Source organism: Colletotrichum paranaense (assembly GCF_030867605.1).
Source record: "Colletotrichum paranaense strain IMI 384185 chromosome Unknown Scaffold_1.1, whole genome shotgun sequence".
Classification (NCBI taxonomy): domain Eukaryota; kingdom Fungi; phylum Ascomycota; class Sordariomycetes; order Glomerellales; family Glomerellaceae; genus Colletotrichum; species Colletotrichum paranaense.
In genome coordinates, this window is record NW_026848959.1 from 3895672 (window position 1) to 3914001 (window position 18330).

Consider the following 18330-nt stretch of genomic DNA (forward strand, 5'->3'; position numbering starts at 1 on the left):
GGGGCCCATGCTCATTTTCGTCTCAAGTTTTCCTTAGCCTCGACGTCGTTGCCGTGGAATAAATTGAGTACGGATCGACGCAACCAAATTAAAAAAAAAAGAGACTTTCTCCATGGAAAAAGGGTTGTTTTTCTTGTAACAGTATGACCCAGCATACCGGGTGGGTGACCTTTTCCCTTCCTCGGCCGAGACACACACACACACACACACACCCACACGCTCACGGGGAAAGGGGAAACCACTTTGCTGAAGTTGCTCTCACTCTCTCTCGCTCTCTTGTTACAGAATGTCAGTAAGGGGGTTTTGTTATGGGATGGGATCGACATCGGCTTCCCGTGCCCACCTTTCATCCACTCACTCGTGTTATCCGAGCGAGAAGTCTACATGCCATACGAACCAGTCTCTGGGCAGAGTTAAGACTTGAATTGATTCTGAATTATCAACAACCGCAATAAGACACCAATTTCCAACCGAACCTTTTTTCCTTCCAGGAAGACCAATTCGGAAAATCGCAGCTCGTACGGGAGTCATTCTCAATGAGGCGGTGTCTGTCATTCGTTCTTCCGAACTTCAACAATACGTGCAGTGCAGCCCCCGGCCCATGGGCACTTTTTCGTTCCGTCAGTTCTCCACAACGGGTGAGTTGGGAACTTGGGGTAACACTCAAAGTGGCACTTCCCTCGAGAGGCGCTGCCAGGCACCCAGCAATAGCAGGTTGGGGTTTCTGTTCATGTCCAGGTTCCTGGCTGGTACCTCCCTCCAACCTTGCGTACCTTTTATGGATAGGTAGCCAGCAAAAGAATTAGTATCCGTACGTATCTAGCCATCAACAGGCGTAACCCAAGGAAGCGGGCCCTCTCACCTGACACCAGAAGCGGCTGGCCCTCCTCCTCCACCACCCCAAGATGCCAAGGTGTGTAGGTACTGTGGTAGGTACCTACAGAGTCCCGTCCCTCCTCCCAAGGAGTCCCCTCCGCTCTGCGGCACCCGCGCCGAGCCAAGACACAGACATGCGCTAGAGCCCAAGAGATCACACGCTAACGTCGACCTAACTAACGACTTGTTGTTCTACGGATGGATACTCCGTACGTATACTACACTACTGCGCAGTCTTGCGCTTGGAGGGGAAGAAGAAGAAGAGGGACTCGCAGGTGAGGGCAAGGGAGGGGCAAGAGCGGAGGGCGATAGCCCGCTTTATTTCTCGGCGGCCGGTGGCTGGCTGCTGCCGGATCGACATTGATGAGCGGGCTGCGGGATGGGCAGACGAAATGCAACGGGGTTTCGTTGAACGCGTGCAGTGGGGAGAGAAAGACAGAGAGCGACAGACCACGTTTTTCTGGAAAGAATGATCTGCAAAGGTGCGTTTCCGTCCCCTTTCGTGTAAGAGGACCTTGGGGGTCGCTGCTGCGAATCTATCTGTACCTATTCAGAGGTGAGCTGAATCCGCAAACATTTGAACCAAGGGGGAATGGGACCAGAAGACGAAGCACGCTGGGACAACACACGACTCAGCTCCCACTTGGCAAATATCCCACACAGATAGACGATGCCGTTAAGCTCTCCCGCAACGAAATGAATCAACATAACAAAGTCTGCTGGGGTGCTTCCTTGACAGATCATATCACCTTCCGGAAACTTTCTGATATATGGGCGCCCGCACCATGCTCTCCCGATATGCAAAGCGCGAACCGCCAGTGCGTGGGCAATGTGATCCGAGAGCAGTTGCCATGGTGGGGGGAGGGATAGGAAAAAGAGAATCGTACTGCGATTCACCGCGCTGCTCCCTCCCCCTGCCATACGCACGTTCGAATGGCCCTGGCGTTGCCTATACATGATGCACATGAGCCGAAAGCCATTGAAGGAATTGAGTGCTTTGATGAAGAAGCGGGGTAAAGACCAATGTGAATGAAGCCATCGGCGGAAACTTGAGCAATTCATCTTTTCGCCCAAACCTTTTGGTGTCGTTGCAGATTCTTTGGGGGGCTGGGTGATAGATTTCCGGCAACCGGTAACTGGTTTCGGACGTTGCGCGACGACATGGTTGGCGGGAACGGAACGACCATTCAAGTAGGCACTATAGACGAGAGGCGAGACCCAGGGTGTCAGCCAGACCACCACCATCCTATTCAGGGTCCTGGTGGCAGGGGACAATCTGCTGGACGATCAGGGCCCTGGTCAAAAGGGTATTTCGAGCGAAAAGCATCAACCCTTCTCCGTGACGACATGGCAATCGTCTTCTTTGCAGTCCGCATTGCTTGTCGGCAAAAGGCGAGTCCCTCTCGTATCGGAAGGAATGTAGGTTCCACAGGTCTTCGTCAAGAGCCCCAGGTATCCTGTTTGAGGCGTAGAGCTGAGCATCTCTTTCTTGTCGTTTCTCGGGTGAGTGGCCCTGATCAACGGAGCAGCTACGGAAGCAGGCCGGAGTGCTGGCTGGTCCATCATCCGCCTCTCCTCCTCCTCCCCACCTCACAAAACACCTCTGTACTGTGTAGTCACGGATACTTGGGTTTGCGACGCACAGGACAGCACCCGGTCCTACTTTGTCCGAACCATAGAAACCCATCTGTCTGGCTGGACCGGCTGGAAGGTTTCTCGGCTGCATTGGTGTCTGTCAGCCTTCCAGCACACACCATATCTAACAATGTTGGTCGATGTCCTGAGCGGTTCCTGTGTGTAGCCGTCCTGTAGGTAGATAGGCCCGGTAGGCTTCTCATCATCTTCGGATGGAGTAACCGTTTTTGGTGGTTTTGTGTTACCCATGCGTGTAGCATGTCTCACACTTTTTTCTTGCTCCGGCTGGCTGGACTCCAAACTCCCGAACAGCTGGAATGGGACTCACTCTATGAGGGATCAAATATTTGCGTCGCTTAGCATGCCTGTAGTACTCTCCTTCAGCTTCGCCACATCGATTGTAGCCATTGTTCCGGGAGTTTCCTCTAACTCGTCGACGAAAAGGAAGAGGGATCGAGGGCTGGAATCGGCCTGCAACGCACGGGTCTATCGACTTAGCTACGGCATCTAAGGCCCAAGTTGGGCAACGGGGCGGGGAACGATGCATGTATCGCGTGTGTACCTACACCCATTCGGCTTAATCGCCATCCGCCATCTCGACTCGGCAACGTCTCGATGAGTATCCGTACACCGGGCCAGTCCGGCCCTTAGAATGGGATGCAGCTAGAAGGCTGGCCCACACTTGAAGAAGGAGAGGAGGAAGCTCAGGCGCGGCATCGGGCCCAGCAGGTTGGAAGCACTGGGGTACAAGGTGATGAGAAAATACTATGAAGCAGGTCGACCCATGAGGTCTTCGCCACTAGTACGACGATGGCCCCCGATATCAGCAGTCCGCCTGTGATAGTTGGCAGTGATATAGCAACTGTGGACTGTGAGGTTGATGCAAATGTACTGGCTGGTAGGCCTGGGCATCCGAGCTCCGTTGCAGGGTTTGGAGCTTGCTCTCCACATGTGAGCTGAGATGATCCGCCAGGTGTCAGACACTCAGATCGGACAGATGGGTAAAAGAATACACAAGTGCCGCTGAAGGTAAAGACGGACGGCAGCTGCTTTTGCGCGGTCACAGGTATCTTATGTCATCCAGTAAGCTGACGTCTCGTTGCATTTTTATATTGAACTTGGCTGTCATCGTGTTGTATTGTCGACGGTCAGGCAGTTCCTGGCAAAAAATCAACAGAAATATTGCTTTCGTAGTCGTTGCTGGGAGGGATTGCTTGGGCAGCGTCTGATCCTGTCCTTGTTTCGGGGGAAACACATATGGCTCTCATTGACCACCAGTGGCCCAATTCGAGGCTTTCCTGTGCGTAGTCGGATTCGATTGATATGCGTGCTCATTCACTGATCCCCTGTGTAACTTGCTACCGTTTCTCTGCCGCCGGTAGCGGGTTTCCTGCTCTTTTCCGGCGCGGTTGAGTTTGTATGAAGAAGACGCTGACCCATGTTTTCAGCAACAAGAGCCCGTTAGTGGCCAACGGCCTCGGCACCTTTCTGTTTTCTCGTTACAGGACATGGATGGTCACGGCATCAGTGCTCAGGGTGATTTTGACACTCAAAGCTTCAAACGCATTACCTGCAGATAGATTAAAGCGTTGCTAGAGGCAATGTCGGTATCCAATGATGAAGCACTAGACAGAGGCAGAAATTAGACGTTTATGCTGTTTTCAGGATGCTCCCTTACGTTCTCCATCAACGTCCGAACTTTGACGGTGCCCCATGCTTTTAGAGGTGGGGTTGTTGTCTGCGATGGCCCTTGGGCTTTGTGGTCGGTTTTCGAAAGCAGGCGCCGAGTCACACGGAGAAGACTCTACGGATAGCTCCACAATAATAATAGTGTGGTTGACTTTGCTTGTGGTGGCTGTCGATTTGGTGTAAACAGCCTTGTGATGTTGATGATTTCCTGCAGTGCCAACTTCTCGCAAACGATCCGATACCTAGTAGATACAGTCAGGCAGTCTTTGGAATCGGTATTCCGCGTGTTGAAGGGATCTATGGATGAGCTACCAGGGGCACGAACGTCGGGGGCAGGGTGATTGGCGAGATCTTACTCTATATTCTGTGTAACCAGCAATCGTCGATGTTGCCGTCGTTCTGTGCTAGATTGTGCTGCACACAGCGAATTATGCTCAGGTATGGCATTGTCCGGCCGAAGCCCAGTAGTCCGTGCTGTTTGAAGCCACGAGTACTGGGCCATCGCAGTTTGTCGCAGTTGTCTGGCGTCTGCATCATACTTCGCTCACAAGCCGGGAGAGGGTCCCTGCTTTCTGCAAAAGTCGTTCGAGGTCAAATAGTTGGTAGATGGGACAATACGTGGTGATGGCAGGCCGACTTTCTCGGACGCGATCTTGGACTGAGTAATGTTCCGGAGGGAGAATTGCTGTATACCAGCGCCAGTATCGTACTCACTGGTATAGAACGTACAGGTCCTCGTTGATGGCGCCGAAACAAATGCATAAGGTATCCGTACCTGGCATGAAGCCAGTTTGGGTGCCCGTCTTCCATTGTCACACAAAAGCGTGGCAGGTGCTGTGGCCTTGTGTTCTTCCGCAACCCAAAGGAGTGAATATTAGCGCAACATGTTCGCTACACCAAACGACACCGATCCGTCTAGCCTCCCTCTAAACACTACAGTACAGTCGAGATGGGTGGGAGTCGGTAGGCTGCTGGCTGCCACGCTGCATGCCGTACTGGCTATGTACCTACCTGCTGTGCGTTCGCCATTGTCGAGTCAAGGTGAAATGTCGCGCAGGTAGACCGAAATGCACCCAGGTGCGCTACCTACTATTGCTGAAGTATCCCTACCTTGACGTCCGTCGCCAGGGAAAACGGCAAAGACATGTTTCAGTCGAGGTTGAGACAATGAGACGCACCGACCGAGACAAGCAAAGAACGGCTCTATCTGGCAGGCAAGCGAGACTTGCAGTTGAGATTCAGGCTCAAGCCGAATCTCCAGCTGCCATCTGCCGCCTCCCCTGACGTGGAGTACAAAATGCAAATCAAATCCAAATCAACCTGCATGTGTAGCAAGCCTGTCAGCTAGAGAGTTGCCCATATACGGTACGTACACTGCTGCGTAGCGATCGGCCCTGCCAATCGCGAGCTTCGTTCGCCTTACGCCATGCTCTTGGTAGTGTAGGTACGACAAAGCTGACCACGAAAGCAACCAAGCCAGTCTGGAGCCTTGCTTGGGGAGGCCATACGATGGTGAGTGTCATTGGGGGCTCGGGCTCGTACCCAGGCCGTGGCGCTGTTGGCTCCTGGCCTGACCCGTGATCGTGATGGCTGTAAGTAGGTACTGCGTCACCTCGGACGAGCGCCCGTATGAAGGCCCGCGATAGCTTGCAAGTTGGCGAAGCTTTGCATGCCGGCCCGCCAACATGGGCACATATTGCGAAAGTCGACGACTGTGGCCTGCCTGCCCTTGAAGAAGTGGAAACTGGGAAGTGACGTGACGGGAAAAGCCAGCGGATCCGAGGACACAAGCATGATCCATCATCCCGCACCAACCATCCCACGCCGTTTGAGTGCTCATTCTGGCGGTTAGGGGAAACACTATTTCGGCGTTAGTCTGGGCCCGATGATGAATCCGATTAAAGTGACTTCCCTTCCCGCGGGAACCCGGGTAGCCACAAAGTCGTGTCCGATGTTCGCTGCGTGTGTCTCTCTGTGAGTGGTACGGAATATGAAGAAACAATGGCAGAAATTGCAATTGTAAACGACGTCAAGAGTCGATGGCGGGCAGCTCGTGGTGAATGGACGACAGGGGTCTTGGGCGGGCACGGCGGGATAGTATTTGTTTTTCTGACTTGTTCTTTTCTTTCTCGATCTCTGTGAAAAGTCGTCTGTAGCATCGTTCACCGTCGACGATTTGGGGGTCTTCTTTCTTTTTCTTCATTCCGGGGAAACACCAGCTGGGTCTCAAGGCTTTGGAGGCTTCGGAGGCGTTGTCGAGGAAAGAGACATTGGCAATTGAGGTACGTACCGATATTCGTACCTACTGGTGTTCGTACGAGAGGAAGGTACGAAGACCGCATCAAAAGAATGGAAGGATCGACTGGGGTTCCCGATGTACCTTCCCGACGCCTCCGTACTTGCACTTGCAACAACATACATTTCTAGACGGGATCCACTCCGAGATACCCACAGGTAGGTACAGATACTGCAGCGGTACATGACCTCGTGGCTGCAACCAAAAGTTAGGTATGATTCTCCCGCGCCCCCAGCAACCCAGCACACTCGCGCATCGTCACCCAATGTGCCAATCCATCCACTTGGGCACTGCTGCTTCACTGGTGCTTCAATGGCAGGTGCAGGTGGTAGACGGAGGTGTACCGCCGAGACTGAAGTGAGGGCAGGAACCAACAATTCGATGACCTCCTTCCGTTTATCCCGTCTCTTCCATTGATCCTGTCGTCCGCCTCAAATCAATCCGTACCTTGCGGAATAATTCTACCAATCCTCCCTCACCTTCTGTCCTCTCCCACGCGCGTCTTCGCTCTCATTGGTTTCCTTCAACACTAGAGTAATCCAGCCGGGATGTGCATTCTGGTCTCCCTTCAGCCAACCCAACTCTCAACTTACTGGAACTTGGATGCTGTCTGCCAATTAACCATCCGGTCGCCTACCTATGCGGATGCCTCTTCTGCGCCCTCGAATTTGTCCGAATGATGTCAGAGTCTTTGAAGAGCCTGGCATAGAGATACAAACACCGGCGGTGACTTTATGTGTGGAAGCACCAAGTAGACTAGCGGTAGACTGATCAATGGTCACAGTCACACTCCTCGACGATGGGACACTGCAGCAAACAGTCAAGTGACAGCGCAAGCTACTTGACCCATTGGGATCCTCATGAGACCCGCACCAGCTGCAGCATAGAAGGTCAGGTACGGCCGTCCGTCCGTGACTCCATTTGAAGGATGGCGAGGCGACCTACCACAGTAGAACGTCTGCACAGCACATGGGCTTCCCCTCATCACACCTAGCCGCTGCATCTCAATGACTGCTACGTACACAACCGCATTCCGCCATGACACCGAAGACGGCCCAGGTCAATCTGGATGAACATGGCTGAAGTCGAATAGGTCGGCTTGGTCGGAAAACCCTTACTTCTTTGCCTTACTCCCAGTCGTTGAACCCTCAAGAACCGTTCAGCCAGCAGCGATCGCGCCGGCCAATTTGGACGGATGCGGGCATGGTGTGGGTGTTGCCAGTGGTATGGCCCTCTTCACATTCCATCTAGAAGGAAGGGTGTTCCCACTCAGGCACACGCACCAGTTGCAGTGCGGTCGACGTTGCGTGCAACGAATTCTATCGGTCACCAGCTGCCGGCCACGTTCCAGCCGCAAGAGGTCGAGGGAAGAAGAATACCGCCCCGGCGACGCCAGCCAGCGGCACCACCATTGGCGGACGGGGTTTCAGCCCGCCTTACCTTACTATGCCATGCCAGCGAAGCAGAACAAGATGCAGAGAAGCCTTTTGGATACCCAGTCATGCCAGTCTGGCGTCGTCTTCCCGACTCGCCTATTTCCTGTCGTTGATTCTTACTTCTGGCCGCCATGGAACAGCAAGGCAACTACTCAAAAGGCATATTCTGTACTCAAAACTTCAAACCCATCCGACGGCTTCTTCCCCGGGTGTCGAGACCAGTATCCGTTGCCAATGGAATTCATCAAGCGAGCGACATTGGCCTCTACTCAAGGTCCGACAGGGGGGTGCACTAGCCGCTGCTAGCCCAGTGCGCTCACCATCACCATTGTCGCAACATGGAACCTGTGTATCCATCAAGTAAGGACAGGCCGCGTTCTGCAGTCGAGGTACAGGCTTGGTACTAAGCCCACTGAGGAGGAACTGCAGGGCAGCACCACCACAACAGGACGAGACAGGAGACCATCTTTCACCCAAGGATAGCGCCGAATGGTAGCACGGGAGTGGACCGGTTTCGTCCCTACAAAAACAATTTACGGTATTGCTAACCGTGGGAGCAAGTCACTCTACCAAAAGCACCAGGTTCGTCGTTCTGATTTCCCAGTCACCGCTGGTGATGTATGAGCATAATGATAAGGACCTCTTCGTCGCAATATCCAGCATGACCCGTTCGCGGGCGCAGGTATATCCGTACTTCTCCAAACGGGATGAGATGTCTTGCAGACAAATGCAACAGCGCAAGGGCGATGGATGGCGGCGGACCGAAAGTTGAGGTATTGAACATGTAACAATGTTACAGTTGAGACGGCGAGAGCTACGTTCGGGTGGCAGATCCACTAGCTACGGTCGAACTGGGACTGGGCTGGACCGGACAAAGCGGTTTTGCCCTTGATTGCCCGCCAATCCAGTCCTTGTTAAGGTTCGCGGCCGTGTGTCAAGTTTGGACGGATTGCCCTTCGTTCAAACAACTGGAAGCCGAAGCAATACGTCGGGCTGTTATGATTGCAGAGAATAACTCGACGGAAGATATGGTACCCACCTCCGGTCCCGAACAGGCGGACGGCTGCATCGCTGTTTCTTTTCCCTCCAGAAGAGGAACATGAAGCAAAGATATCGACGAGCAAGACAAGAACGGCATGGGCTGCTGGAAACGATGGGACAAAGGCAGGCCATCACAGACGAGGTTTGCCACATGCTGCCTGTTCCCGTTTCCGTTTCCCGTTGAGCAGCCACCAGCGAGTGCCCCTTGGTTTTCTTCTCATCAATCTTATCATAACAGCAAAATGAAAGCGATGGAGTCATGGAGACAGAGGGACAGGAAGAACAAGGGGTAGCGACTGGGAATATGGAACTTTTCGTAGGAGTGGGAACAAGACGGAGAGGTGAGTGAGTCGGCGGGCCCAATCACCGAATGACAGGGGAACGAACTATGGGATTCGAAAGGGAAAAGTCAAGGCCAAAAATATCCATAGAGATACCACCTCCCTACTCGGTGACAGCACTGACAAAATTCAAGTCATCCTTTTCCGGTACGATGCGGACGAGAGGATGGTCCGGTAGCCTGCTGCGCAGCGGATTTTCTGGTTGTTCATCTCACCATTTGGGCTGATTGGATTATGTTTTACAGTTTCTTTTCATCTATTACGGTTTCCTCATGTCCTTTGCTCAAGTTGTCAATGTCATCCTGTCAAAGTGGAAGTGGGTGGGCCTGGACCCCGTGACTCGGAAAACAAGCATACCTTAGTAATTGGATGATTAGGGATACGGATAGACAATAGACTATCCGTAAAGAGGGAGAAGGCAGGTGTAAAAGAGGCTCAGAGGGATACGGTGAAGGTTAAATGGATTATGGAACGAGGTGAGGGACCGCCCGCTATCGGATGCTATGCCGGGCTGGGCCCCCGGCCGGAAGTTGTCGTGTAAACCTCGCCCATGCCCAATGCTTTTCGAAATTCTCCATAGGTTATTACACATTGCCCACCTAGTCTTGACTCCTCGCACTATCGCGCGCAAGTGGTGCTTTTACCTCTGTGTTGTCTTGCGGCCACCGTTCGAATGTCTTCGCCCTTTGGCTTCCTTCTGCCCCCATGTGGCACCACGGCTGCGTGATTATGACTGGCCCTGACTGATCCAGTGCCAACTTACGGAGTACTACGTACAATCACATCTCATACGAAGCAGAACGCCAAGCACCGTCTTACCCAGTCGACTGTCTTACTCCATCAGGCCTCACCTCGGTCTTCCATTCTAGGTTTCCCCTCTGGTTTCCCCCTCCAAAGCTGGCTGAGGTGGGCTGGGCCGACATCAAGCGTCCATGTCTTTGGCGGCAAATGCGCAGAACAGAACAGAAACTGAACGGTACAAAGCAGGGCAGCACAGACTCAATGATTTGGGGTTACGTCTTTTACCTTGACCTCGTCACTTTGTACTTTTCTTCATCTTATCTGGCTCACTCTACGTCTACGTATACGTTGCTTTCCTAAGATGGTGGTCTTCAGTCATCATGGCACCGATACAGCATGCGTACTGACTGGACTGGAGTGGTCGCCTTGGTTTTCTGACTTTCTGTACGGATACTGCGTAGACCTCAAGGCTCAAGGTACAGCAACATCGACGGTCCCCTTGGTTGATTTCGCACACCCCGACCACCCCTGTCGCTTCGGCCAAAAAGGTCAGAGGTACAAGAAGTACAGGCACCAGGCGTCCGCCAGAGTGACCAGACCCCCGGCCACGGTCGTTGGTCCAGCCAGTCAGAGCATCCGCTTGCCCTTGAGATCGTACCCATTGTGGGTCCCTTCTTCCTCTTCTGCTCAGTCACTCCCTCCCCCGTCCCCTCCCTCCTTCGCTCTGGAGACCGAGCCGATGAACTCAGCGAAGTACACACCATGTACCCGTTATTGGCCAGGCGTGACACCCTGTCTCGCATGGGGGTGGGTACACAGTCAGGTACATACCGCCGCAGAAAACCACAGCGGTCGCTACAGTAAACCCCGATGGCTCCAGCGGTCTCTAGTGGTCTCTCCAGCGAGCTTTCAGTTCAGCCCACCATCGTTTCGAAAGTACCGCTTCTTGTACCCGCACTAATTACTACCGGTGGGTGGCCCTGCTGCGGTCCGGCCTGCCTGGGCTCTCTCTCCCACTCCTCAGTCCCTCTGCTCACTCCAAGTCCCACGCCCACGACCCATTTGTCTTTTGGCTGGGGACCTGGGCTGGGCTGACTGGCTGTGCAGCCTGTGCTTCCTTTCCGCTACTCTCCTCTTGTCCCCGATCTCGACTTCCTTCCCTTCACTCTCATCTTCACCTCCTCCTCACCCTGTTGTCTACAAGGCTTCTCTCTCGCTTGTTTACCTACTGCGGTGAATCATTCTTTATATCCATTCTCCAGACGAAAAGGGCAAACCTCGAGCCTCAAACCCCAACGCCCCGTCCTCGTCCATTCACCTCTTGCGAAGCCGGAAGAATCCACACTCAACCTCGCCATGGCAATGTGACGTCCTGCCGACCCGCCCCATAATCCGCCTGCGAGAATAATAGACGCAACTCAACCACCAAAACCCAACAACAACCTCCTTTTGTCCGCCGATACCCCGACTCGACATTCGACTCTACACTTGTCCAACTCTTAGTTCTACTCGAAATATTTGCTCGCAAGGCGAAAGCTGAGCCGGAGCATGCGAGGTGCAACCGACCGTCAACACAGCTGATTCGCGTGATCCGAGAGAGAGAGAGAGAACCAAGATGCCTTCTTCACTCAAGGTTCCGGAATCCGGCCTCATTCTTGAGAGCTCGGCCGCCTCGGGAAATCCTGTACCACCACAGGCTTTCTGCATCAATCTTTCTGACCATGTACTCGAGGACATGATCAAGTGTGTACAGGGTGGTGAGGACCTCCAACTGTCCTTGGGGAGCAGCCCGGTAAGTCCTACGCAACGCTATTCTTTGCCCATTTTCTTGAACCCCCTTCGAACAATTCATTTGTTCTCCCGACGGGAAGAGCTGGCACTTGTACCTGTATGCAAGGCGAAGAAAGCAGTGCACCGCTGCCCATCTGGGACATCTGCTGCCGTCCGATGCCAACACAAACGAGTCCCGCCCGCTGGCGGAAGCGCTGTTCGTTGACAGATACTAATGCTGCCTCGCTACCAAGACATTGCTCTACGGGTCTAGTTCCCACATCCTCTCTCCCATCTCCGCGACATTCTCACACGACCTCTTCCTCACGAAACCATTCGAATCGACGAAACGAGCTACACGACTACCACAAACATCCTCACTATGGAAGAAGCTGCCCGGCTCCGAGGCTCCCAAGAAGGGCGAGCAGGCCAAGGCCAAGGGTGCACCTTCAACCTCGTCGTCCGGGATGGACTCAGATATAGAGAATCTGCAGAACTCCATCGCAGCGGCGACGGCATCGAAGAAGCAGTATGTTGACAATGGCTGGGTCATGGTGGCCATGACACAACTAACAAGGGTAATAGATCAAAGGTCATGGATAGGCCGCTGCCGGGCACCAATAAGAAGCCCACGGCGAAGGGGGCCAAGTCCAAGTTGCTGTCGAGCATGGCGTCATACGGCAATGGTGGCGGCAAGTCATCGCCCTCAGGGTCACCGGCTCTGGTAGCCGTCAGCTCACCGTCGATAAACCCTGTGTACGCTTCTTCGCAACAAATCGTCGAGAAGTCCAAGGAGCAAAGATCTATGATTGTACATGAACTAGCGGTGCAGGAGCGGCCGGCCGACTACTTGGAAAGCCTATGGGAAGGCAAAGACGAAGATTTCAAGCCTGCCCTGGAGAAGGTGGCCCAGTTCGAGCCGGATACGCAGACGTGGGCATTGAGAAAGAACTACTGGAGAGAGTTGGACGTGTGGAAGTACGAATATGATACCCAAGATACCCGACAGAAAGCGATCGACAACGCAATCCGTCAATTCGATAAGATGCGGCTGGCAACAACGGAAACCGAGTGGCAGAAGCTTTTGCCGCGGGAAGAGCGAGGAAAGGGCAAGATCCTCAGCAAGTTACAGGCAAATATCGCCAAGGCTTCCGCCGCACCACCTCCCAAGATCAAAGTCAGCGATGCGACAAGCGATAATGGCGACGAAGACGTTCTCAAGATGAAAGGCGGCGAGACAATGTCACGATCATCATCGAATCCGTTGCCGCCGAAACCGAAGAAGGCTGCCGACTCTCAGGTTAAGCGTCTCTTGTCCACGAACAAGAAGCCCACGACGCCCAAGGCTGCGCCGACGAAGGCAAAGGAGAAAGCAGCCCCAGCTGGCAAGAACGGCCGGGTTCTCTCTGCAGAGTTTGTGACCAACTCAGACTCGGATTCAGAGTCTTCAGAGGACAAGCCGATGGCGAGCATTGTGGCTTCCAAGCCCAGGCCAGCGCCTGCAGCTGCACCTGCCCCCAAGAGAAGGATCGAACATGCACTCCCACCAAAGCCGAAGATTGCTGTGCCCAAGGCAAAAGCCAGACCAGTTGAGAAACCTGTAGAGCGGACTGTGGAAAGATCAATTGAGAGGCCCAAGGAAAAGTCGCCTCAGCCTCCACGAGAGACTGCCAAGGCGGCCAAACCACAGCCTCCCAAGCGACAGAGGGAAGAGGAGGCAGACGACAGCAGCTCAAGTTCTGGCGCCCCCTTGGCCAAGCGTGCTAAGCCCAAGGCGCCCATCAAGGCGCCCGTCAGCCTCAAGCAACGGCCCGCAGAACCCTCACATGCATCATCCCGCAACTCATCTGGCGTCTCTCTCAAGAGCAAAAATACATCACCGGCCAAGTCATCGCCTTTGGCTTCGTCACCGCCAACGAACGCATCGGATCTTGAACACTCAGCACCACCCAAGAAGCGCAAGGCTATGGAATCTTCCGACTCCAACGAGAGCGCCCGGACCAAGCAAGCCCCTAAGCGTCAGCGCGGGCTCAGCCCCGACCTGGTCAGCAAAGCCGCGCGTTTCAAGGTGTTCTATGAAAAGTATGAGGCTCTGCACTGGGAGATTGCAGACATGCGCAACCCACCCGAGGACAAGATGGCGGATCTCCTCGACATGCGCCAGCGGCTAAAAACTCTCAAGATTGAGATTTACAAGGAATGCCCGCCTCCAAACAGCGTCCCCAGCAGCGCCCCCATCGCGGTCGCTTAGGGAGGGACCAAGAAGGACAATTGCAAACTGCTTGAACGGCCGCTTGCTAAGAGCAACGTATCGACGAAGAAGACGGCGAAAGAAGCCCCGGCCAAAAAGGCGAAGGCGCAGAAACGTGTTTTGGGATTTCTTTGGAAAAAGCGATAATTTTTCGGGACATCTCAAGAGAGTCCTCGACTGGACGGCCACTTGAAAGCATCAGCAACAGCGAAATGATTTTCTCACCTTTCCTTTTCTTTTCACCTGGGCTGGGATTGCATCATAGGGGACGGAACGGGCATTGGCGACCAGCATATAGGATTGCATGGACTCTGGAAAAAAAACCAGCCAACTGGTAAACCGTGGATGCGGGCCAGGAATATTTCCCTTTTGGAGATACTCACTTTCTTGTCTTCTTCATTTTGATCGATACCAGGTGGTAGTCAGCTACACAAAACAGAACAGTATCCAAATGAAAGTCATTTGAACGATTACATTGCCTGACTATGACTGGTTGATTTGAATTGAGACTACTAGTCCTGGTGATACCCGCAGCTTGAGTCGACAGCAGTGATGATGCGGTGTATCCTTACGAATGCTGAGAAACGAGGCGGCGGTTGTTCATACGGGGTGTCAACGTCATGACAGGACCCCCGCCCCCTGGCTGCAGACCTGCAAATCCTTGGCTGTTTGTCCTGTCGAAAACGGCCGTGCGCCTACTCCTTCATCTCTCCTCCATTTTCTGGATAATACGGGGCCGGATATCCGTACAGATACTTTTTCTTTTCTTTTTTGGCACGCGACGATTGCCAGGCTGGTGCTTTTCATGATTGAGATACTTACATTTGTGGAGGAAGAAAATGACCGATGTGATGATTTGCGAGGTTTTCTGATCTGATCTGACCTGACCTGCCTTTGCTTGCATCGTGACATGGAGGCGGCTTCCCAAAATTCTCACCCGTTGTTCCGCAGGACCAGCGGTAGTTTCCGCTTGGGAGGGAGGTTACGACTCCACCAGAGCTCCCCGCAATTCATTAAAATGGGTATTGAGAGATTTGCTCTCGGGGTTTGGGTGGGCAAAGCAAGAAAAGAAGAAGATGTGTCAGCGGAAATGGATTGTTCTAGTATTTTTGCTTGTTTTCTTTTTGTTCTTAGAAATCGGGGTTACAGGAAGATGAGTGCTTTGGGGGGGGGGGGGGGGGGGGGTGGAAAAAGAAAAAGGAGAGGGCGGTTGGGTTGTGTTGTTGTTTTTTTTTTTTTTTTTTTTTTTTTTTTTGTTTTGGGGGGGGGGGGTAGGGGGGGGGGGGGGGGGGGGGGGGGGGGGGGGGGGGAGGATCCCGGCTTTTGGTACTTTGCTTTCCTACATGGTAGAGACCTTCCTTACGTGAGCATTTTTGTTCCTCGTCGCTTCAAACCACGGGGAAAACTTGAATGTTTCTTTCGTGGAGGAGAGCATCTCAATAAGCTGCGTACGAGGCTCTCAAGTCTCAACGCCTCAACTTTTGATCCAGATCTTGTTGGAGATGGGGATAGGAGGGGGGGGGGGGGGAATCCAAGAACCTCACACATACCTACGCATGTCTCTCGATCTTGTCATTTGTTCCTTCTCTTTCTTTCTTCTTTCCCGCTATCCAGATCTAGTCTTCCCTGCAGGCAAACAAGCAAAGCCAGATGACAGATTGGGTTTTGCCCCATAAAGAGTTTAGCAGAAAATGAATTATCTCTAAGGCACCTTATGTGCAAACTTGGTGGTTTGCTTTGCCCACCCGCATCCTGCGATCCTGTCCTGCAGCAGGTAGGATCCCAATGAAGAAAGTGAAAACCTTTGGGGGGGAAAAAAGCAAATCAAAATCGGAATGTACGCCACCAAAGGCATCAGTGACCCTTTCCCTATGAAACGCTTTATCCGAGGTTTTTGTCCAGCAAAGAGACAGGAAAAGCTTGAATGGGCGGGCTTGTTCCTCTACGATCCTTCGATGTGCTGGTAGGCTGACGGGTATGAAGTCACAAACTTACCTTTCCTTTCCGTACCTACAAGTCACATTTCTACTTAGTGTACTCCGTAATAGCGGGGGGACCGGAAGGTGTGGGAGGTGGAGGAGGAGTCCCGGGTTTGCCAAGCTAATGCTCCAGCCTCCAGAACCCCCACACGTACGCCGGCGGCTCCCGGCCCGCCCGCCGTTGGGTTTTATTCCTATTTAGCCTTTCCCGGGGTCGGGGGTTGTCTGTTTTGTTTTGTTTGGAGGTGTGGCGGTTGCCACCCGGTGTCCGATGTTGTAATGTCACGAAAACTTTACCTGGGAGATCACACGTCATCCTTGGTCGGCTATGCCGCTACTGATATGCAATGCTCAAAAGCGAAAAAGGCAGGCTTGTTTGAGATGGGGTGGTCCATTGTGAAAGAAGGTCTCAGATTCTATGTGATTTGTGTTGAAGACTAAGCTGACTTTCAAGCATTGACAAGAGAAAGATGTACAGATTCCCTTCAGATATATGTCCGAAAAGCTAGTTTGCGGGTCTTCTCACTTATCTTGAGTTGAGGAACTCCGAGGGTGGAAATGCAAATAGACAGATAATGGTCCGGTACCTGAGCCTTATCAACAAGAAGGGCAAATATGCAGCATTGCCTAAACAAAGACGAGTGGGAACTTGCAAGATGAAAGAAAGGCGCAGAGAGCGGTTTGTCTTTGTGTCCAATACAATGCCAAGCTACAGAAAATCGACGTGCGGACTCCCGTTTCTCGACAGCTGAAGACTTCTTTCACATGATGGAAATCCAAGTTGTGGTCATCTAGCCTGAGAAGAAAGAAACAGGATCGTTCGCAGGATGGCAGAGTATCTCCAGCCATTCAAATATGTCAGATAGCTCCCCCCATATCACCGCTCCCAGCCGGAGACTCTTGGACTTCGAAAGGAAGCAATCTCAAGCTTCTGTTGCGAACCAACGTCACCAACAAGTTTGCCACAACGTGCAATGTCTCGTAACCTGTACGATCCTCCTTTCCACTACAGCCCACGAAGGCCCTACCCAGCGCGATACCCGCCGCCGCCCTCGCCGCTTGAGATTGAGGCATATCTCGCGCCGGACTATTACGTGCGGCCGCCGCACGAACGGGCATCCTCACCGACCATGAGCCCCTTATCGAGTGGTCGACACCGAGATGACAATTCCGGAGCCAGGGAACGCGGTCGCCGTCGAGGCGAAAGCAGCGAAGACGAAACTGAGCGCGTTCAGAAAGCCGTGGCAAGCCTCTCGCTCGTTCAGCAGGCTCCGCAAGACCGTGAGGCCGCTGTCCGGTCCCGCCAGTATCGCCTCATTCAAATCAGGCTATTGCTAGTTCAAGCACATGACCAGCTTGAAATTGCACACGAGGTCTACGACGCAGCGTTCCAAAAGTTCCTGGGGCAGGTGGAGAAAATCAAGGAGTCCGGCCCAGCGACAAGGAATCAGATATGGGTCGACATGATATCGAAGGATGCAGAGAAAGGCAAGAAGGAGGCGGACAGGGAAAGATCGCCGCCGCCGCTCAACTTCGATGCAGTAATGGCGCAGGTGGAGACATGTTTGCAGTCACTTGAAGGCGCTCAGATGAAGAACTCGCCGCCAGCTTCAGGCTTTGACGACAAATCACCAGACGCCGAGGGCCAATTCAAGGTGGTCGTTGACGCTGTCAGGGATATCGTCGACCTGGCCGCAAAGGCCCCAGAGGAGAATCTCGTTTGCGAAGATCTGGTGGAGCGCCTCGATAGAGCTCGGAGTCTGGCCGATACCACTTCTAACGTCTGGAGAGCCGTGCTATCTAAATTGCCGGCTAGAAGCATGGGAAGCACAAAGTCCAAAGATCCAGATTGGACCGCTAGTAACGAAGGGCAACAGTCGGGATCTTAGAGCCCGTCGTGAGTGATGCGGTAGGCAATGGTCAAATCCTAATGCGTCGTCGATCGCTTCTTGCTGGAATTGTACTGTACTGGCTGACGTGGAAGTTGGCGATTGGCGTCTGCGGTAAATGTGTCGGTCAAGGTCGGAGTTTGAGGTGAAGTAAGGGAAACATAGACTACATTGTTAGGAGGGCATATTTCTTCGTCAGTAGTATCCTTGGTTCACGAAGCCGAAACCGCAAAAAAAAGATGTATCTTACCTGAGAAGAAAAAAAGATGAAGCACCGTCCTCAACAGAATGATCGGAATTGAATTGTCAAGTCCCTGGCCAGCAGAAGCCAGCCAGGATCCAGACGCTGCGTATCGCACTCAAGTGCTCTGCACAATCTTTTCGCA

At 53.1% G+C, this 18330-nt stretch overlaps 5 protein-coding genes across 5 annotated transcripts; 2 read left to right on the forward strand and 3 right to left on the reverse strand.

Annotated features, from left to right (window-relative positions):
• Window positions 1–1099: 1099 nt before the first annotated feature.
• CPAR01_01361 (uncharacterized protein) lies at window positions 1100–1729 on the reverse strand (the record flags this gene model as incomplete). Its single annotated transcript, XM_060485650.1, has 2 exons — window positions 1100–1422; window positions 1690–1729. The coding sequence occupies 2 exons, from the start codon at window positions 1727–1729 to the stop codon at window positions 1100–1102; spliced, it is 363 nt and encodes a 120-aa protein (XP_060356507.1).
• Window positions 1730–2122: 393 nt separating this feature from the next.
• On the reverse strand, window positions 2123–2602 carry CPAR01_01362 (uncharacterized protein; the record flags this gene model as incomplete). The annotated part of the gene is made up of 1 exon (XM_060485651.1): window positions 2123–2602. One exon carries the CDS (start codon window positions 2600–2602, stop codon window positions 2123–2125), a length of 480 nt encoding a protein of 159 aa, XP_060356508.1.
• A 2142-nt stretch (window positions 2603–4744) lies between these two features.
• Window positions 4745–5010, reverse strand: CPAR01_01363 (uncharacterized protein; the record flags this gene model as incomplete). The annotated part of the gene is made up of 2 exons (XM_060485652.1): window positions 4745–4913; window positions 4976–5010. 2 exons carry the CDS (start codon window positions 5008–5010, stop codon window positions 4745–4747), a joined length of 204 nt encoding a protein of 67 aa, XP_060356509.1.
• Window positions 5011–11670: 6660 nt separating this feature from the next.
• CPAR01_01364 (uncharacterized protein) lies at window positions 11671–14076 on the forward strand (the record flags this gene model as incomplete). Its single annotated transcript, XM_060485653.1, has 3 exons — window positions 11671–11847; window positions 12080–12354; window positions 12411–14076. The coding sequence occupies 3 exons, from the start codon at window positions 11671–11673 to the stop codon at window positions 14074–14076; spliced, it is 2118 nt and encodes a 705-aa protein (XP_060356510.1).
• A 2953-nt stretch (window positions 14077–17029) lies between these two features.
• Window positions 17030–17944, forward strand: CPAR01_01365 (uncharacterized protein; the record flags this gene model as incomplete). The annotated part of the gene is made up of 1 exon (XM_060485654.1): window positions 17030–17944. The coding sequence occupies one exon, from the start codon at window positions 17030–17032 to the stop codon at window positions 17942–17944; it is 915 nt and encodes a 304-aa protein (XP_060356511.1).
• Between the last annotated feature and the right edge of the window lie 386 nt (window positions 17945–18330).